Genomic DNA, 22,657 nt, shown 5'->3' with positions numbered 1-22,657 from the left:
AAAAGCCACAGAAACTCATGCGTCAAATTTCAGAATCTCTTTTACTTTCCAACAAAGGAACAGACAAAAAAGCCCTCTTAACTCACAGGCAAAAAAGTAAAAAAGAAAGAAGAAAAACTATGAAAAAATTTCTGCTTTCACATATCAGGCTTCAGTGACTGTCAGTGTTCTCTTAAGGTTACAGGCTCCTCCGTATGAGGGTTGGCTTCCTAACTGAGCCCTTCTTCACCTTTCTGAGCTGGATCCCATCCCTTGTATGTATTTGTCTTCACAGGCTGGTTCATCTCTCTTTCTGGGTCCTGGGGAGACCCACGAGTGTTGTTTTGCCCCACAAGTGTAGGATAACACCTTCACCTCACATGCAAGATATTCTTAAACAAGAGCCAAGGACTGCTCCTTGGCCAAGACGAGCTGACACAGACTGGCTTACGGCCACCCATTCTGTGTAGGATGACCTCGAAGGGACCCACTAGCACCATCCAAAATGGAGCCTGGGAGGCAGCTAACGATCAGGGATATCTTGTTTGAGCTTCTACCCTGACCATCTTCTCTTTAGCAGTAAGGACATAACTCCAGTGTCCTGTAGGTGTTCATAAGAAGCTCACACAGTTAGAAATAAGTGGTCTTTCACATCACCATCAACTACCTCTTAAAATGAAAAAAAGAAAGAAAAGAAAGTATCAGAGCTTTTGAAATATGTGGGTTTGTGTTTTGGTTGGTTTTTGGTTTTGTTTTGTTTTGTTTTGTTTTCTAATTTGACTGCTTGCTTTAAATATCTGTTGGAAATGATACAGAAAATTGTGAGTTTTATGAGGTCTATATAAAGATTTCTTTGAAATATTGCTGTATTTTCAGGTTTCTTCCAGATCTTCATTCCACTCTCTTTTTTTCTTCCTCTCTTTTTTTTTTTTTTATTTTCAATTCTTTTCTTCTTCCCTCTTCATCCTCTCTTCCCAGTTTCCATCCTTCCTGTTTATTTGTTTATTCACATTATGCTGTAGTTCACTGGAACAGATTACAGGCATCACAGTAATAAAAAGCAGTAGCACATTTCCCAGCTTCCATCTTGTGTCTAGGGAGCCCCATCTCCACAAGTAATGGAGCAGAGGAGGGGCATACTAGGTTTGAACGGAGCTGGTATTACTGTATATGATAGTGGCAAGAAGGAGAGCAAAGAAAAGCTCAGAAACGTACAGGCTGCCACCCTGGGCCAGAGCCAGTGTCCCTCTGGCTCAGTTTCCTGCTTCTCGGCAGTTGACTGCACCCTTACTTCACTCCAAGTCAAGTCTTATTTTATTTTTGTGTGTTTTAAATCCTGGAGGGCCAGATTTGATGATTAGAGATAGGAAATTGCCTGTGCTCCTGTGAGTCCTCATTCATAACATACTGGAGTGTGTATTCAGAATAAGGGAAATGAGCAAAGATGGAGATGATCAATTCCCTTCCTCATCCTTCCTCATCCTGCATTTTCTGCCAGTTTATTTCCAAGTTCCTGATCGATCCTTCCTTCTTCCGTTTCCTTTCGTCACAGTTGCACTGCTGTCTACACTTCCTCCTACCGTCTGCTCCGCAGCCTCCCTCCCCATCTGTCTTTTCCTCCACAGCTTTTCTTTCTTCTAAAGTGTTGTACGCGTATCTCTGATCAGATCAGGGAAAGAACCAGTGGAGCTGATAGGGAGAAGGAAAAAAAGCAGGGGAACACGGCAGCCAAGTTTCACTTCTTTTCACCGGTGCTGAACTCTGCAGATGAAAGAAGCACTGATTGTCCCTCAACCACTGCAGAACAGGGAGGTCTGGCATCAGGCAGGGACATGTTTTATTTGCACAGAAATATTGGTGGTTTTTAACCAGTCTTTATTCCATTTGCAAACATAATGTATTCTGAAATAGTGAGGCTAAAGCATATTGTTAAGGCGTTTTCTTTTCCCTGTAAGAGACATACAAACAGAATTTGTGGTTAATATAGTGTGTGTGTTATATTAGGGGAAAGTCATGCCTTTGATATCATTAATATAATGATAATTTTATCTACCTAATCAATTTTATCTGTCTACCCCATCTAATCTCATCAAACTTTGTATTTATCCCGTGCTTATCATCAGAACAGTACAAGTGATTACAAAATCCATCAAGTAGTTTAATCACTGATTTTTCTTTCCTTTCTCTTCCCAAGTAAATGTATATGAAAAGGAGACTGGGAGGTGGGTAGAAGACTATGATAAAAAAAGTTAACTTGAGGAGGGGTGGTTTTCATTTAGGCCCCTTTGATCTCCTGAAGAAAAGACTTTCTACAATTGACATACCAGCCCATGAGAAAGCTCTTTCTCCAAACTGTGTATACTTTACTCTTGTGGCTGACAATTCAGTAACACCTGCAAATATTGTTGGCCTTAGAATTGAAAATATGGGACAAAAATGTGGCTTGAGAAAGACCTGTTTATACCCCAAAAGCCTGTGTATGCATTTTTACTGTGCTGATATTTTCCCCTTTGGGTTTCCATTTAGTACCGTGTACTGGTTTTATTTTATGTTCTTGCTGATCATCATCAACACTCTGCTCTAGATCCCCAGTTAGAGAGCAGCTATTGGCCAGTCCCCAATATAGCAACACTCAAAGGTAAGTCAAGCCACAGTTCTGACTAGACTGTGATATGGAAATACTGTGTTTGATTTTTATTTAGCACCCTCATTAATTTTTCCTGTTGCTTCTCCTTTAAAGTAAGGATCTTGGCAAGTTCTCAAAGTCTTTTCCTCTGCCATTGTGTGTGCAACTGAAATAAAAAATGACAAGCCAGGCATGCAGTTACTGCTAGCTGCTGCAGTCCTGAGCAGAGAGATGGGGAAAAGGGTCTGTGAAGGCAATTCATTGCCCATGAATGAGGGGGAGACAATGGCAGGTCGTTCTCTCATACATTCAAATACCTTTGAACATCAATAAGGAGCCAAAGAGCGAGCCTCCCAGCTACCCCACAGCTCAAAGTTGCCAACCCAGATGGGTGCCTGGGGATCCCATATACAAAATAAGACCTGCCGGTTGTGAACCCCTTGCTACACAGTGTCTTGCTGGGTATGAACCCATCAAGTCGTCTGTTCTTCACTGGCCATACCATTGGTCCTGTAGTGTCTGCAGAGCCTTATTTAGGATGGTGCAGGAAGCCATGCCAAAGGAGTTCACTGTTTTTCTTCAGGGAAAGTTGCCAGGCCCTGGGCAACCTGATCTGAGTTTGAAGTTAACCCTGCTCTGAGAAAGGGATTGGACTAGGTGAAATCCAAGATCCCTTCTGACCCAGGTTATTCTGTTTCTGTGCTGGTAGAAACCACCTGACTGGCCAAACACCTTCAGTCTTAAGAGTTAAAGCAGTCAGATGTTTTTTGTGTGATTCATGGGCAGTTTCAAAAATCTGTTATTTTGGAGACACTTAAACTGGTTACCTAAAGGGAACCATTTGCCAGGGTACTGGGTTTTAATCTGCAGTTTACACTGTTCAGTGGTTGGGGTTTTTTGCATTATCCCCATTTACTTCAAATATGAGGGCCACTTTAAAAAAACTCAGCTTTGCTGGTGCACACACAACCTGTAGATACACAGTCCCTTTCATTAGCTCTTCATTCAGATTAAGTGGGGCTTTGAGGTCCACAAGAGTCTTGCATTGTGCGGTGCCATGTTTCTCACTCTGCACCCAATGGGCTCCTGCCAGGGGAGATAAAAGATGGGGGGAGAGGAAAAGAGATTGTGTCTTCCTGAAAAGTACAGCCCAGCTGGGAGATCTAATTTTAGGTTCATGAGTTCTGGCACCTTGGCAGTGTCCTTTCACATTGCTGATAATGCTGTTTTGACCCAGAGCAATCACTGTTTGAGGAATGCAGCTGGTGAGTCAGACTGGGGGGTTAACATTTGTCATGGTTATCGGGGTAGATGCACTGCTGACCTCTTTTGCCTGACCCTGTGCCTACACCTCTGTGGATGAAACAATATAATTGTTTCTTCATTAGTTCAGGGCCCAGCTCTGAAAGGTTACCCACACTCTTCTTCTGTTATGTATCACTGAATATGGTGTATCTGTAACACCTCCCTCCAACACCTTGTGACTAGAGCTATATATATGATCAGAAACAGCCTTCTGGGGAAAAAAGTAGTGTTTACTTCTCTAGACAAGCGAAAGCAGAGCAAAATAAAGGGGGCTTTAAAATAACAACCACCTCATTTGCCTCTCTTGTAATATTCAGTTCCACTTCACCTCAAGCTCATGAACCTTGGAGACCAGATTTGGTAAGTTCCATGGAAATCTTTGATGCTTTCTGGCTTTGAAGGACCTCTGAAACACTTAGCTCAAATTTTTCGCCTGGGTTTGGGCTCCTTTCAGGAAAATGAAAGTCAAACCTCTTCCTCACTAACAGGCTACTTAGCTGAAATCCACAAGCTGTTTGAAAGGAAAATGTCAAATCAAAAGGCACATGGATTGGTTTTTTTGGAAGGATCACTACATATATGGATATTTAAAGACTTTGAAGTGATTGTCTCATATGTACTGTAGAACAGACAGTCCGTTGTGTTCATACAGCAGGATGTTTTTCCAGCAGTAAAACAGAGTATGCCTAGATATGCATTTTTGCAAAGATACTCTTAATCTACTACAAAAGTCTTAGCTTTGCTGTCCCTGGAAGGAGTTCAAAACTGAGTTTTAACTGTGGTGGTGACGTGCTGAAGCTCTTCAAACCACAGGCAAGCCATGAGACTGAAAGGCACGTTCTCTTGGATTGCTGTTCAAAAGCAGCAAACACCATTTTTCCTGCCATTTTGAACAGGCCTTTCCTGATGCTGGAGTTGTTATGCAGTGGTTGTAGTAATGTGTGTTCCTGAAGAGCCTTCTACGTGCTAGTTCAACACAGAGTTCATCCCCGCAGCATCCCATGATTTGAGAAGTTTCTGCTGGGCTGTTCTGATTCTGAGGCTACTGAATTGGGTTGGCATGGAGAAATTAGAGCTAATCCTGTGAAGACTAATTAATTTTACCTGCATCTGAAGGCTCCATTTGCATCTTTCTGTGTAGTGTTTTCTCACACTTCCTCTGAATCGTCATTTTAAAAGTTAGAGAAGCTGTTCTGCGAGTATCTTTCAGCCTTGTAAATAAAACTCAAAAAAAAAGATAGGTGCCCAGCATATGTTCTTCCACAGTATGGTCACGAAAAGCTCCTTTTATAGCTTTAGCATGATTTGTTTGTCCTCTGACAGCAGTCAAGGGGTTTAGTTCAGAGCAGGGCCCTGTTGTACTGCTGTTTAGCGCCTGACTTAAAGCCCCTGCAGTCTGCTAGCTTTAGCATAAGATACAATTATGAATATGCAGAACATCACGAAAGATGAGGCACAACGAGTTTCATTATTTGTTCTGAAAGGGGTCTTGCAAATGTCTCATAAATCCATCCACACTTTTAAAATTACTTTCAAGAATGCCGAACTCAATTCATTTGTAGGTGATTTATGTTTGCTGCCAGATTATTTCCAGTGGGGGACTGGGAAGTAATGTTTGCAATTGTAAAGCCTCAAAATTTGAGATCTAGTGTCAATGCAGTTATGCCACCACCCTCTTTGTGGCACAGGAATTTATGTAGCACAATTTTCTCATTCATCTGTAGTCATGATTTTTATAAAATTCAGCCTTTTCCCATACTTCCAATTCCTTTGGTGGGCTGGAGAAAAGCACTAAACTGTACATGATCCCAACAGGATCAGGGGAAGAAGGACTCTACATTCAGACCAAACCAGATACTTTTTTAGTGGTTTTTTTTAATTTATTTTATTTAGCTGTCCTTTGCACTTATAAAGGTTGGGAGTATCAAGTTAAAAACAAAACAAAACAAAACAAAACAAAAAACATATTTTGAGAGACTTCTAAACAGAAATGTAGATTTTGTATGCTTGGGTCAACTTTTTAGCTCATATACTATGTTGATAGGTGATGCAGAAAATTGCGAGGAAAAATGTGTGGATGAACATTTTATCTTCCTGTGAAAACACAATGATCAATAGATCCTGCATAGATATGCGGGAATCTGTTAATGTACATTTTTACTTAGCTGCACTTGAGATAAAAAAAGAGAAAAATAAGCAAAGAAGTCCTGCAACAGTTAGTTCTGCTTGTTGATTTCAGGTTACCGCATGAGATTAGGATCTAGCACAGACAAAAAGGATTCAGGTCGCCTTCATGTTGATTTTGCTCAGGCAAGAGATGACTTTTATGAATGGGAATGCAAACAAAGAATGCTGGCCAGAGAAGAACGCCACAGACGCAAAATGGAAGAAGACAGACTGCGCCCTCCTTCTCCTCCAGCAATAATGCATTATTCTGAACACGAAGCTGCTTTACTGGCTGAAAAATTGAAAGGTAAGCAGCATTTGATACTTTTCAGTGTATTATTCTTTAAGAGCAGGAGCCATCCAGAAGTCAGAGCAGGGGAGCTGATTTCTCTCCGATGTATTTCATTACTTGCCCTGTTAGCTTTCCCCCATTCCTCTGCCATTTCTATGCCAATGGTAATGATACTCACCCACCTGCTATGAAATGTATAATGTCTGTTCATCTACCTGTTATTTAACAGCTAAAACACAACCTTCAGAATACTACACTGGGGTTTTTTTCTGTTCAGTTGCTGTCATCATCTGCCTTGGAAATGCTCTCATAATAAGAAAACCTGTTGCAAACATCCTTCATATTAAAGGCCTGATACTTAAAATGTCTTTATCACTTGACTGATATGTTACTACAGTACATACATGCGACTGTCCCAATTCCTGGCATTTAAATTGCCATCATGAGCTGCATTTTAACATGCCCTTCAGATGCAGTGGGTACAACTTATCTCTGACACACACCATCCATTCTTTCATTCCCTCTTTAGGGTTAGAATTACTTGTGCAAGATAGCGTCTTGTTTTGGTATGTGTTTGCTTGCTTGGGTTTTTTTTCTAGGTACACGTACCAAGTTAATATTTTTCAAGATTCAGCTTGAAGATTCCTGTCTTTAATAGTTAACAGAGAAAGTAAGAAGCAAATAAATAAAATTATTCATGGTAAAGAAATTTTTAAAAAGATCAAACAAACAACTCCTCATAGCCCTTAGAGTTGTATTTGTTTTCATTAAGTGTTTAATAATTATGTCTGGCATTCTTTCCCCACGTGGGGGCCAAGCACATTACTGTACTGTGTGCCAGGTCACAAGAAACTGTGATTCTTGCCACTGTTTCAGAATTATCCAGATTAGACTTATCCTATCTATCTGTCAACACAGTGGTCTCGGTTCTAACTATGAAACATGTTTGGGAAGCTGAAGAAGGACAGTGCAAAGTGTTGCATCCTTGGAGCATGGAGCAGAGATGCACCCTACTGTCTCTCTGAGTACTGCATTGGTCACTGTTAGTTGTCACTGTTACATTGGTCTGTTATTAGTTTGGCTGACAGATACTCTCACACATACACTCCTCTATTAAATAATTAATTAAGTAACTGTGAGATTGGTAGAATATTCCAGATGGATTGAGAGACCAGAAGCTAAGGAGGAAAGTGGCCCAAATATCAGAATTTTTAATTCTTACCTAGCTTTCAATCCAGTTCCTCTAGAGGTTATACAATACAGTACAGAGTTTTAGATACATCTGTTCCCAGAATCTGTTTTCAATTGAATATTTTAGGATATAGTCCTTTATAGGGAAGTTTTTCTTTATGTAGTAAGGCCTAGAGTTTTCCTGAACTAAGCCAGAAAATGCAAGAAGTCTGGACAATTTCTTCCGTATGGCTAGCCATTGCTTGGGGCAACTGAATGTGGGTTTTTGCAAGATGTTTAAGATGTGTATAATTAGAAGAGGTTTTCTTTTAATTCTGGAAAGTTTCCATACTTAATTAAAACTTATTCCAGGCATTTAGATCTTTCGTTCTCCTGAGGGACATTTGACCAGAGCTTGGTATATATGCACAAGTTTAATATAGAAATACTGTGAGCACGATATAGACCAACACCATGTACATGACTATTTCTCTGGAAGTAAAGATCAACTTTCAGAAACATACAGAATTAAATATAATAAATTAAGAAACCAAAATAGTAAGTTTATTTTTTATTGGTTAAGAAATAATTAAAATCCAGCAAAATAACATATTGCAATTTTAAAAACTTCACTTGCTAATTAGCAATTGCCTTGTAGCAAGATTAATGGCACCAGCCCAGGATCTGTACAGATTGTTGAGGATGGAGAATGCAAAAAGCCCTCTCCTCTCACTGGCCATGAGTTGTCTTCTGTACTAAGTATTCTAGAAAGCAGAGGTAGGGTTCAGTCATTATACTGGTCTGCCTTTAGCTTTCCTATGACATCATAGCCATCTGTAAGGCACTAGGGTAGAATATTATGACCTCCTTGGGCACCATGGATTCACCACATGACCCCTTTGTAACATCCTAAAAACAGAAGTAAAGCAACACTAGAAAAACATCTTTAACTGGCAGAGGGCAGTTCATGTCATCATACATTCACAGGTTAAATGTGGACTTCAGTGAAACTAACAGAATATATATATATATATATATATATATATACACACACACACACACACACATATTCACAATCAAACATATATATAAAACTTGGGGTCAAAATCTCGGGTCTCCGGATATCACCAGATTTACATTGCTGAAAAAGCTTGGACAATTCATCCTAAAGAAAAGAAGGATCAAAATATATCTTCTCTTGGCAGGATTTACCTTGAAAAATTGGGTTTTGAGCAGATGCTTTGCAGTTGTTTTCTTAAGGAAAGTCATGACCTCCCCATGGTACCCGCTTCAAAAGACTCCTGAGCTCTGTTGCCAGCTCATGAGACAGAGCTGCAGGTGCCCAACGTGCAGGTTTCAGCTCCTGCGGTGCCTCCAGAACTTCACTGAGCAACACTAGCTGAAAAGCAAGACAAAATAGCTAAACATCTGTCATCCCAAGACAGTGCTTTGCAATCACAGATGTAGACAACTTGGTCAGAATCCAAGCAACTTTTGTTGTCAAAATAACCTTGGAAATTCCTGACAGCAAGGAAATCTAACGGGGAGGAGAGATGAACTAGGCTCATCAGCCAGTCCCCTGTTGTGGTGTAGATATTTATTGAGTCTATAACAGAGGTGACAATATCTTTTTTCACCTTCTGCAAACTGCAGCATAAGACTTAAAGAAATCATTGTTTTTGTGTACCAGACTTGGCTGGAAACCTGCCCCAGTGTTGTCAGCATATTCCTATTCCTCTCATGTGCTGAAGTCAACTGGTAGAGCACTAACTGCTGTGGAGGAGAGTGGGTGAGAGAGTATATAGGATCTTTTATGCTAGTTGGAAACAAAAGTTCGTTATAAAATTTCAGCCAGCTAGTCTCTACTGGTATGGAGCGTCACAGAAAAGAAAATAATTAGTTTCTCAAAATGCATTGCCTGGTGACTGGGGCTGGGAATTCACTACATATGAGGCCTTGCATACCTGCAAAAGTATGAGAGTTTATGACTTGCTCTCCATTCCCTGCTCTCTGTAGACTATCCTGATTCCCTTCATATCTGCAAAGAACTTGGTTTGAACACTTGATTTATGCAGAAATAAGGGAAACACATCAAACTGTGGAACAGTGTAGTTTTTCACCACTTTCCATTTCAGACTGTGATGTTTTATGGGTATTTTCCTTTTCCTTTTTCCTTTTTTCTTTTCCTTTTTTTCTTTCTTCTCTCCATTACGGCCTTCAGGATCCTGAAAATTAAATCCTTCATAACTTTTTCCTTGTTGGCAGTGTAGACATTTGTTTCTGCACCTTTCATGTCCTTATCCAAAGGTGTATTCACTTTTTGTTTCTGTAAGTGCCTGTGATGTTGTTCCTCTCCCTCTCCACCTATTGTGCTTTGTTATTGCCACTCTCCATGGTGGCAGTGACATACTGCCAGAATCTTAGGTGTAGGTCTCATGGATTTGAACCTGTAGCTCTAAAAATATGGGCCTACAATACTAAAAATATAGGCCTACACTACTAACTCTTATTAAGTAAACATTTTTTGAGCTGCTCTGCATTGATAATTTGTTAGTGATATTCTCTGATGGTCACAGCCAGAGCCAAAAGGAGAGAAGCCAAGGAGGTGATAGTTGACTTGTCACAAAATATTGGATTTAAATTTGTTTCATACACTCCCATGAGAGAATCCCATTCTTCATGAGTCCAGCACATAGAAGGCAGAAGAGCCCTGTGCCTGGATTATCAGAATTAAATGAGCTCCAGCATTCAAACTAGATGGGTAACATTGGAAGAACATGAGCTCCTTCTCATACCAGGCCTATGCCAATCAGTTTTAGGTTTGTACCACACATTTTAGGTTTGCAAGCTCCTTGGGAAAATAAAACTGCTATTTAATTTTGCATGACAAGTTATTTTTGTTTGTTTATTTTGTTTTTTTTTTTTTAATTGACCTTCCAAACTGCTAAAGTAGATGTGAAGGAAAAAAGCAAGATAAAAAATAGGTTCAATTTGTTTAAAATTATAAAGTAAATTTCACTTTTTGAAAGGTACTCTTTAAATCTACTTTTTGATCCAAATATTCCAAAATTTGTCATGACATTGCAAAGAGTTTCATCAAACCATTGTCTTATTGCCACGAAATAAGATAACAGCTAAGCTTAACTCAGGTTAATGAAACTTCTGGCCTCCTTTCTGACATCTTCCTGCCGTAGGTAAAAATCTGTGTTTCCTTGAGGAAGTATCTCAATAAATTAATATATGCGAATTCTGGGAAACCAAGGGTTTTTTCAGTAAAGTGTAAATGTGTATTGCCTCCTTAAATAGCCTTTAAGAATAGACCCCGAGTTCTCAAACCAGTAGAATATTGTGTCTTCTGCTATCACATTACAAAAATGTAACCTTATCTTTTGGTTCATTGCAGCATTTTATTTGGTGTGTGTCTTTGAGATTTTAATTCCTCGGTATTAAATCAGATGCATTATTACTGCACAGTGAGATGTGTCAGTAGATATTTGGGATTAAATTTGCATACTCTGACATCTGTTTTCCTGGGTGCTTTATAAACATTTGAGTAATGTGATGCCCAGAACAGCACACAACTGGTGATAGGCTGAACCTTTTATCCTTAAGTGGAACACTGCTCTGTCAGGTGCATTGGAACAAAACATTTTAATCTGTGTGCTTATGACATTTTCGTTTCAAAGCAGAATTCTGAACATTATGGTTTTCTTAATTCAAGCATATCTGTACCTAATGGTATCATCTTCAGAAATCACTTCTTGCAAATAAGCTCCTTTAAAAATACTAAATCTGTCTTATTTGCTGCAGGTAGCTAAGTAGATCCACCATATAACAAAGACATTTCTTTATATCTGAGTATCTGTTTTTTAAATATTTTGAGCAAAGGAGACATAAATATCTGCACATTATATACAATACCCTGGAATTTACCTCCCTTTTAAATACAGTGTTTCTTTATGAGCACAGGAAAGTTATTCATGTAGTTTTCTATTTAAAAAAATATAATTTGAAAAATTGAGAAGCAGCTTCTTTGCCAGGCACTGTATTATCCCCTGAAGAGAGAACAGATTGGAAATTTAAATAAATAGATGGCAGTTACAGTAGAGTGAACTAACCGGGGATGCATCTTGTGCAAGATTCAGGTAACATCAAGCCTGACAATCTCAACCCTTACACATTGTTTGAAATATAAACAACATTTAATTGCTTGGGAGATAGGATATTTCACTGAGAAGAAAACCACGCGGCTTTCATTATCACTCTGCACTTGAGAGCCAGACTTGTGGAGCTCTGCAGAAGCAGTGCAGTTATCCAGAGAGGCAAGTCTCACACAGAAAGGATCGAATTCAGTGCAGGGCTACGTCAGAAGGGGAGGCAAAGCTGAGATCCTCCAAACAGACCCAATGAATGCCAGGTTTAACTGCTGCTGAAAGACTCCAGACCTTTTTTTAGCACAATCTTTTTTTATTAGTAGTATATCAGGACAGAGCCCTACAACAGACATGTTTCGACACTTTAACGTCAAATCTGTTCACTCACCCTTCCCAGTTTTAGATCATCATTTTCTCCTTCCTTCTTCCATATGCTGCTGACATCTGCTGTGACACAATACATCTGGCTCCAAGAGCCTCGCGCAGGGGCTGTGAGCAGGCATGGTGCAAGGGCACTTTTGTCTGCTGGCAGAAGAGTATAAGATGGGTTCAGCTATCAGCAGCCTGCTAACCCAATTCCCTGGGCACTGCCTTCTGAGAGCCTGAAAGAAGTGCGTTCACTGTTAAGTGTGTTACTAAAAGTGTCCTCCCTCACCTAATCTGTATTGTATCAATGCAAATTTTAGGGTTTTAATATAAACCCACTCGATTAAATGTACTGCACTGCAAAATGACTCAAGTTAATTACTGTGAGCTGGGAAATTGCAGCTTACGGATCTGAAAGTTTGTGGTGTGATTTTTGAGAAATAGGGAGGAAACTCAATACCCTCATAATTACTTTTTATTGGAAATAATGGCATCAGCAGGATAAGATAATGGATTTCTGTATCTCACATGAAACACCCACCTCTGGAAGAATCTTGTGTGATTTGGAAGAAGGAGTTTGATGATACAGGAAGGGGAGAGTACCTTTCTATTGGGTTTGCATGGCAAGGTTTTCTTAGTGGAGGGCTACAGGGATGGCTTCTGTGAGAAGTTGCTAGAAGCTTCCCCCATGCCTGATAGAGCCAGTGCCAGATGGCTCCAAGATAGACCCACTGCTGGACAAGGCCGAGCCCATCAGTGGTGGTGGTAGCGCCTCTGGAATAACTTATTTAAGAAGAGGAAGGAGAAAACTGCACAACTGGATCCAGCAAGAGGAGTGAGAGCAACAGCTGTGCAGACACCAAGGTCAGTGAAGAAGGAGGGGCAGGAGGTGCTCCAGGCACCGGAGCAGATTCCCCTGCAGGCCGTGGGGCAGCCCATGGTGAGGCAGCTGTGCCCCTGCAGCCCACGGAGGGTAACGGGGGAGCAGATCTACACCTGCAGCCCGGGGAGGAGCCCACGCAGGAGCAGGTGGATTTGCTCAAAGGAGGCTGTGACCCTGTGGGAAGCCCACATCAGGCTGTGGACCTGTGGAGAGAGGAGCCCATACTGGAGCAATTTGCTGATAGGAATTATGACCCCGTGGGGGACCCAGCTGGAGCAGCCTGTTCCTGAAGGACTGCACCCCATGGGAGGGACCCACACTGGAGCAGTTCGTGAAGAGCTGCAGCCCATGGGAAGGACTCACATTAGAGAAGTTTGTGGACTGTCTCCCGAGGGAGGGACCCCACAATGGAGCAGGGGAAGAGTGTGAGGGTCCTCCCCCTGAGGAGGAAGGAGCAGGAGAGACAACGAGTGATGAGCTAACTGATCACAGCCCCCATCCTCTTCCTCCCTGCACCACTGCTGGGGAGGAGGTGGAGGATTCAGGAGCAAAGTTAAACCAAGGAAGAAGGTGTGGGAGGAGGGTGTTTTTAAGATTTGGTTTTATTTCTCATTATCCTACTCTTATTTGATTGGTAATAAATTAAATTAATTTCCCCAAGCCAAGTCTGTTTTGCCTGTGGAAGTAATTGGTGAATGATCTCTCCCTGTTCTTATCTTGACCCACAAGCCTTTTGTTTTATTTTCTCTCCCCTGTCCTGCTGAGGAGGGGAGTGATAAAGTGGCTTTGGTGGGCATCTGGCATCCAGCCAGGGTCAACCCACCACAACCTTTTATTAAATGCTTATGCATATTTTTATCAAATCTAGTTTCAGTTAGTCATTTATTACATAACTGGAAAAAGTTTCTTGGTTATAGCATACAGTTAAGACTATTTAAGAAATAGTAAGGTGGATATTAATCATTCTTTAAAAGAACCCTTTGGCAGTAAGAATTTGTATTCCTTGATTCTCACTTAATATGCAGCGCCATTGGGTTAAAAATGTTATTAATCCCAAAAGTACAAGACTGATGTGTGGGTTGCATGGCACAATTATATAAGGTATTTGAGCAGGAAAAAAAAGAAGGTGAGGGTAGTAGCTGAAGAGTTGTGTTTCTAGGTCAGTGGCAGGCACTCTGTGCAGGAGAAGCTCTTAAGCTGAGAGAAAAATAGGTCTTCTTTGTGGTACCAAAAGTGGCGTGTGCTGGGAAGCAAATTGTTCCTGATGCACAGGGGAACTGGACTGAACCTGCTGATGAGAGAGGTTAGTAAACCTTTTCCCTGACCTGATTCACCCACAGCAGTCCCCTACTGCGGTTTATTATTTTTTGTATTGAATCCAGTGTTTGTAGGTTAGAAATCTTAGTTATAGTGTAATAAGTTATTAAATCAGAAGTCAGATTAACAGTAACCTTGGCAATACATCCTCCCCTGGCTGAAGTTACATGGAGTGAGTAAGTTTGCTTTCTGAACTGACCTCTACCACTTTCCTGTAATAGCTGAACTGGGCCCAGTATGACAAATTGGAACTGGAGTGTGACCAGCTGAGCAGCTCCAGGCATATCTGGGGGCAGTGTAACCATGAGCAAAGGGGTAGTGCTGAGCAGGCGGGGATGAGGCAGGGGACACCTCTTCCTGTGGCACAGCTACAGCTGACAAAGGACAGGCTGTCCATCAGAGGCAAATAGATGGGACATATCGCACGACTCTTGTCCCTTCTCGCAGTCATTCTCAGTGCTCACAAGAATACCTTCAAGGGGTGTTTGTTAACTGGATTTCTACTTGTCAGTGCAGAGTTTAGCGTAAGGGCACACCCGTCCCTTCCCATCTTACAGAAGAGCCAGAGAAAAATGAGGTCATTAATGCAACCTAAAACATATGCAGCCAGGACAGGAGCTTTCTAGGTGTAGTCATTAAGACAAAGAACAACAGCTCTGTCTTTTCAGCATCTCCTTGCAAGCCTAGGAGATTGCATTAGGGGAGCAAAATCAGTGACAAGAGATAGTACATGCTGACTCTGGACAGTGCCATACCCCATAGGACAACATAGAAGGATTTCTGTGATTTAGACAGGCTACAGGTCTGTCTACTATCACAGATAGTCTGTCTACTATCTCAGGTAGTAGACAGGCTACAGGTCTGTCTACTATCTCAGATTACTTTTCAGTTATCTCAGATACTTTTCAAACATTTAAGAAAGCCCAGGGTTGGAAGATACTAACGAGGCTAAAAGCAACTGTACCCCAGTGTTTGATCTCATCCTAGCTAGAGTCACTCTCAAAATGCAGAAATATGAAGTTAATGCAATATATCTATAAATGTAAAAATTATAATAATAAGTGTTTAAATGCCTGGCTTTAGAGTGATCAATTAGTCTGTCTTCTAAGGCTAAGGCCTTAGACACTGTCACCCAGGTTGTGAAAGAATCTTACGAAGGTGCTTAACATTGAGAGATAAATAGTTGCAACATTTCAGATTACCCTGAGCTGAATTATGCCCTATGTTACATCAGGGAACCTCCATAAATTGGAATTAAAATCTGTTTCTAACACCTTTTCCCAGTATATAATTTTATAGCAGTTCTTGTCATACCTTTCTCTATTAAAAAGTTTATTCCAGTTGGGGTTACTTACAGGTGGTCAAATTACAAGCAGAAAAATGTAAAACATTTGTTAAAAATGGTTCCTTTTTTTTTTTTTTTTTTTCATAGAAATATCCCTGTTGACAATTTCCCGGATGGCTCTAGGGATGCATTTTCTTTTCTTTATTTTTCATTTGATCTAAGTTGTGAGCTAGGATTTAAGTGCCAAATATCTTTAGTTGATATTAGAGGAATTTGAAATATCTTATCTCTAGAGGCCTGTGATTGAGTCTAGCAGCACCTGGAAATCTCTGTTGACAGACACCCAGCAAGCCATCCTCAGTAGATGGGTAATATTAAAACAACATAGCGTGCATCACAGCTTGCAGTGTAACTGAGAACCCAACACAAGTACACAAATGCTGGATAGGTGTTCTGTAACTGCACTTGACCAAATGTAGATGTCTGTTTCAGACATCTGTTGCATATGAACAGGTCACCCCAGGCTCCCTTTACAGCCAGTTGAGGGAAGCAGGCACTTCTGGGGTTCACCTCGCCCTCAAACAGCTAAAACAGGATTGACAAAGCCTGTCCAACAAGTGTCCGTCTCTTTCCAGTGATGGTGTCAGAACCCTGCAGTTACTAAATCAGGTGTTGAAATAATGGAGATAAATTCTACCTTATTTACTTAAAACATTCTGTAACTTGGAGGAGAAAAACACTTTGAGTGTGAGGAATAATTTACCACATGCTCATTTTAAAAGAATAGTTACATATGGGAGCATGTCTTATATAAAGGAATTTATTTTAAGAGTATGTTTTTAAAGGGTGTATATTTATGTGCATCATACTGCAAGGGAATAATTTGCAACAGAATTAGGAGTTTTATTTTTTTAATGAATGGCTGCAATCATAAGGCAGTTCTTGCTCTGCTTAAATTAGATTCCATTGCTGCATTTCTTCTACTATTTATCTACTAAATAAAAAATAAATGAACACTATGGTATAAAAATATGATTTTTTAAGTGAACCTCTGGTTGCTCAGAAAGAGTCACTGTATTCTGGATGAAGAAAATTAATTCATGGTGAGTTACCTTATTCCAGTCACTGAGTAGTCAACTCAGGAATATAAAAGTTAGAAATGAAGGTGGAATCAGGAAATTTTAAAACTGTAGAGAAAAGATTTTATTAACTAATGTGCTCCTGTTGTGCATATATTACCCTCTAGCATTTTTTAATGTATCTTCTAATTATGTTATCAATTAAGATGCTGCTGTTTACCAATGAAAGGATTTTTTCCTGCTAGTACAGAGATATGAATTAACTATAACAGGCCCACAGAGCGCTGCATCTCCCTGGAAGTATAGTATGCTGAAAACAGGTTTTCAGCATGTCCTTTTAATGGGTTGAATCTATGTGGCAGAAGGATGGCGTGTTTATGAACATCCCTTACAGACACCGACTGTGCCTGATAAAAACAAAACAAGGGGAGGGGTGTTTAATTTCATATAGACTCTATAACAAAACAACACACAGATGTGTACTGAGGAGAGATTAAAGTGAGAAAAAGGGAGAATGTTTCTGGGCAACTGATTTTCCTGATGCATCTCTGTGAAACATTCTGCACACTGTCTCTTCACAGGTCACAGTGTACCTCTTCAGAGGTGCTTCTATGTATCATTTCTCCCAACTTTGCTGTTCATATCTTGACCTAGATTGAATGGGATAATTTACTCTAAATGGTACTTCAGTGTTGGGTGATAAATTATGTGTTGTGATATAGATAATGATGTCTACAAGGAAAAAAGAGGAACATTCAGCTGTTGTTACTCTCTACTCACAATCGGCCACATCCTTGATGTTAACAGGCTAGTGCCATCAGCAGGGTGACCTCACTGTACAGACTGTTGGAAATTGCATGCTAACATTGCCAGAAGCCATTACAGGTTATTCTTATTGACTACTGTAATTATAATAAACATTATGTTCCAGGGATGAGTTCTTGGCTGTATTGGATCCATGACATCCGGCTCTTGTGCATTTCAGCTGGCTGAAGATTTTTTAGTGTTTAGATTATCCAAGTGCTTTCTTGCAATGAAGAGACTCTGCACTAGTCTTGTTTGCATTTGTCTTTTCTGAGGCCCATATTCAACCAACCTCACTCATCAGAGCCACTTAATACATACCTGACACATACGTATCCAGCAAAGCTTGGAAGTGGATTCAAGGGGACAATGTAGAAAGAAAAGGTGCTCATCTGACTCTTCCGCCCCAGAGACAATTACTTAATGAATGATGATGAATCACACGTTAATGTAAAGTCACAACAGATATATCATCATACAAAGGGAGGGTGTTATGATGCTCTTATTTTGCAGATTTTTTTCAGGGATCTTTGGTGAACATGCCTATCCAGCTGTGGAGAGCAAATCCTATTGCTGTAGCTGAAATCACGTTTCAGTTAATAAGCTGTTAAAGATCGGCAGTGTAAAATCTATTCTTCACAGGCTGTGGGCACAGAGCATGTCACTAGTCCTCTCTGTACTTCAGGCTCCTTGCATTTTAGGGAAGTGATTACTGGTTCAGAATAAAAGGCCAAATAGTCACTTAAGAATTAGTATTTCATTATTCTTTGTACATGGAAAGCAGAGTCTTACAAACTATGTCCCTCATTTCTGTATCCTGTAACACAGTTGGCTGGATTTAATATTTTCCAATTTTCATTTGAAGTGTCTTTTGGTTATAACTATACTACTTCTCCCCACCATAACTGTATACCTTTTCCTGTAGGTATACATTTCCTACCATCAAAATATATAGAGAGAAATCTAACCAACAAGGACTAGATGAAATATTTAAAATTATTTGTTGGGAAACAGAAGTTTTATAGAATAAAATCCTGGGGAAGAAATGAGATTGAATTGCACAAAAATGATTCCACAGGAAGACACTCTGTTGTAATAACATTTTCTTGCAGTTCAGCCTAAATGGGACTTAAAAAGAAATGTGTCCTCTTAATCCTGATGAAGCCAGAAGTGTAATGGATGCTGCGCTAAGAGTCTTCTGAGGAAGCTGAGAGCACTGTCAGAGGAAAGAAGATTACTTGGGGAGGGAGTGCACAAAATCTAGCCACCAGTTTTGGCGATCTTTCTGCAGAGAAATATAACTTTAGTTACCTGAATGGTAAACATAAAGCTGTAATCCAGGTGTTTGCCCGGATTCGTCTGGAATCCTGTAAAAAAATACGTAAAACAAAACACAAATAATACAAAACAAATAGAGACACATCATCTGTTCAAAGCAGTTCCTTGTAATTAATCAGAGCTTTGAGGAGGAATTGTTCAGCCTTGTCATTGTTCATTAATTAAGAATGTGATAGTGAAATCTGTCGACAAAAGTGTGACTGAGCCCAAGCTCCAGGACTGAGCTTTTGGCCAAGGAGATTAATGCAGACACATTTCATTTCCTCAGTGGCTCCAGTAACACAGAGGTCTCCTCACTCCCACTGTAAGGTCATTCCATATCACTAAACAGCTTAAGGGAGATGTTGTGAAAGCAGGGAGTCAGGCCACAGGGAAGGGAGGGTGTGCTTTTTGTTGTGAGAAAGCTATTAAAATAAGTAGAAGGCAAGATTTATGTATCTTCACATGGCAGTATTGCCTTCCTACATCTGATAGAACAAAGGACCCCAAAGTTACCCAAAATGATATATTGCAAGGAAGATTTATGGTGATTTTAATGTGACACGGAGCAGAAAATGTGTTCTTGGCAGGATATTTATGCCTGCAGTTTAAAACCTGTGCTTTGATTGTTCTAGATGATAGCAAGTTTTCAGAGGCCATCACAGTGCTGCTTACCTGGATTGAGCGAGGTGAGGTGAATCGTCGCTCTGCAAACCAGTTTTATTCGATGGTGCAGTCAGCCAACAGCCACGTCCGCCGGCTCATGAACGAAAAGGCCGCTCATGAGCAAGAAATGGAGCAAGCCAAGGAGAGTTTCAAAAATGCCTTAACAGGGATCCTCACTCAATGTAAGTAACTCCCTTTGTCCAGTGTTGTTGTAGTGATGGTGGTGGTGGTGGTAGTGGTTTTTTTAATCATTTTGTTTGTTTGGGGGTAAGTAGTTGCAATGCAGTCATATTCTACTTCATATCCTATCCCATACTCTATGGCAATTTGGAGGAACAAGGACCATTCCTAAGAGCTTATTTCTCAAGGTGAGCAAAGTTTCAGTAGTTTTTTTATTAATAGATGAAGATGTGCTCTATGCATAATGTCTACTGTTGTGTAGACATAACACTTCAGGAACGGACCAGACAGAAGCCTCCCTGCTCTGAGCAAAGATAATGCTTTTGTGAAGAGAAGTGATATGTAGCCTGTGCGTTGCAGCTAATTAACCAGGCCAATTACAGAATAGAGAACAATTAAGTTATATTTTTAGCCTGGGTTTAGGTAAAAGGAAGTAGGATTCAGCAACTTCTAGGGATATATTCACAGCATACAGGCCACCCCCACAGTAGAGGAATATGCTGTATTGCTTCTGGCATTAGGGCTGCTTGGCTGATACAATGCCAGTATTAATTTGGCAGATAAGCTGCCTTAAATATTTAGTGCTGGCAGCTATTTCCTTAGTACAGAAATATAATCAATGAAGTTAGCTTAATGAGGTTCCTATATAAGACAATAATTGGGATACTTGCCTAGCAGTGTTCTTCAAAATGGAGGGGAGGGGAGGGGAGAGGAGAGGAGAGGAGAGAAGAGGAAGAGGAGGATAAAGAGGAAGAGAAAGAAAGAGAAAGAGAACTCTTGTTGTTACTGATTTTCAACATGTCTATTCATGGCTGCTCAAGCAAGAGGCTTGATGGTACTTAGAAGGGTGGAGCCTGATGCCACCTCTCATATGCAAGTTAAAAACAAAACCCAAGCCAATGTACCAGTTGGAGGACAATGCAGTTGTTACATTGTAGGTTCTGAATCACACCCCTAATCTTTACATAAAAGAGTAAGTCCTAAAGGCTTTTCTGCAATATTTTTCTGCTCTCTCAGTTCCTTCAGAAGTTAAGGCTGAAGGCAGAAGCTTGAATGGACTTGCCTGGGTTAGGAGAGCAATCCCTGGAAGCTTCCTTCATATGTAGTGGAGAGCTCAGCATCTCGGAAGACAATTCACCCCAGGGTACATGTCCTTCTAATTTAGGAATTTAGATGCCTGAGTTTAGGAAGAAAGATTCTGGGCCAGAGGCATTTGATTTCTGAGGACATATGTTCAGTGAGTAAATTTTAAAGACCAGCTAATTCTCTTGGTAATTTGCTACTCAATGTCATCTTCCATCTCAGCATCTAAAAGGCAGTGTGAGGAGGAGAGACACAGGCACCATGCATGGCCATGCTGTTCAGTTCACACCAGGACCTCTATAGTTTTGTGTGCAACAGCCAGCCCTAGGACTCAGAAATGCCTTCTTCAGCTGCATTAAAAAAAAATCCCCCATTGTCAACAGGCTGAACTTCAGTTAAATCAGTCTAAATTAGCCCGTTTGTCACCAACTGTTGTAGAACATCTGTCACTTGGAAATAGAGATCCCTGTAGTTTCAGGTGGAAACTTGCAGTTTTGGCTAACTGGTTTGTTCCTGTAATGTGCTGAATGCTGAACTTAAGAAAACAGAAACAGGTCTGGCTTCAAAACACAAGTTTCGGAGTGCCACAGTCACAGCAATGTCTGGGAGGAGAGAGTTTCTGACAGATCTGGCCTAGGACAACAAGGTCAGAAAAAAAACAGGCTCAGGGAAAGGTGTTATACCTGTGGATTTTATAAGAACAACTTTTACGAGCTTTCCAGATGCTCCACATTGGCTATTTTATAAACATCATAAACATTGGCCATTATTAGCATTAATGTGTCTTATTAAAATTCTCTGCAAACTTGCTATGAACAGATGGATGATGTTTTTGCTTTATACGTGTATATGCCTAAGATTGCTAAACATGAAGACAGTGAAATGAGCTTCCCTTTTCCAAGAATTTTCCTATTTTTGAATTGATCTGATGAATGTTTTTCATGCCTCCTTTTCCATTTTTCCTGTTTTCCAACAGCCCTGTGTAATCACTTACAATATGTCACTTGCATGATTAAGAAAAATTTGAAAATACTAGATGTCCCAAATAGGTATGTGTAGTGTATTAAATTCTGCAGAATGGCAAAAAAACATTTCTGCTGTTCTGGAGTAAGGATCCATAAGTCTAGTGTAATGCTGCAGCTGTGTGGCCATTTGACATAAACATTACAGTATTTTTAAAATAGCATGTGGCATTCCTCTGTCATGAACTAGATCAGAAGTCCAACTCTGAGCTGACCATTCTGGACTTTCTTTGCAGTCAGCAGAGAAAAACAAGCATCTCCAGGGAATGAGTCATCAGACTGATGTCATGGTGCTCTTCCATGAGTTGTATCATCCCTTAGAGATGCCATTTTTTCTCTGCTACCCATAGCAAATTTGTAGGGGACCTAGCTCAGAACCAGATGTCCAAGATTTTTCATGCCTTGTTCAGAGCACTTTAATCCCACTTACTCTGTGTAGTCTTGATACAGAAGGACGTGGTGTAAGCAAAGAACTTGAAGTTAGATAGAAATGCAAGCACTGTAGCAATGTTATGGGGAGTGAAGAAGAAATACGTTAAGAAAATGAGCTTCAAGTGCACTCACCTGGAACACACACACACACTGTCTACATGGGTCTCAGTAAAAAATGCTTTCTTTCTAATGAGGATTAGTGTGGCCAGAATATTTCATCTTATGCCCCAACTACTAAAGGTACTGAAATCCCTGCTACAAATTTCTGCCTGGAGGTATTTAGAAGATTACCAAGTGGATTACCCCTAAAAATTTGGGTCAAGTGTTCAACACATGAATTAATTACCTAAGATACTTGTGCCAGGATAAGCTGTGAAATAAAGTGTATTACTGCTGTCACACCACCAATTTACAGCCCCTGATTTAAGTTCTACAGGGAGTCTTAGCCTTGTTATGGTGCTTCTTCAGTTATTTAAGATATAAAGAGAGAAAAATATCCAATTCCTTCTTTTTTATTGAATTGCATAGTTT

At 40.3% G+C, this 22,657-nt stretch overlaps 1 protein-coding gene across 11 annotated transcripts in view; it reads left to right on the top strand.

Moving 5' to 3' along the window:
* ENOX1 (ecto-NOX disulfide-thiol exchanger 1) overlaps positions 1 to 22,657 on the top strand; it is a 380,057-nt gene that overhangs the window by 276,104 nt on the left and 81,296 nt on the right. For all 11 annotated transcript variants that reach the window (XM_074912668.1, XM_074912637.1, XM_074912684.1 and 8 more), the window contains 2 exons: positions 6,150 to 6,383; positions 19,379 to 19,591. In XM_074912668.1, the coding sequence (XP_074768769.1) occupies positions 6,150 to 6,383; positions 19,379 to 19,591 (447 nt within the window). The remainder of the gene's footprint in view (positions 1 to 6,149; positions 6,384 to 19,378; positions 19,592 to 22,657) is intronic.

Source organism: Athene noctua, chromosome 1 (genome assembly GCF_965140245.1).
Source record: "Athene noctua chromosome 1, bAthNoc1.hap1.1, whole genome shotgun sequence".
NCBI classification, from domain to species: domain Eukaryota; kingdom Metazoa; phylum Chordata; class Aves; order Strigiformes; family Strigidae; genus Athene; species Athene noctua.
The sequence above is the reverse complement of the archived record's forward strand: the minus strand, read 5'-3'. Positions and strand labels throughout refer to the sequence as shown.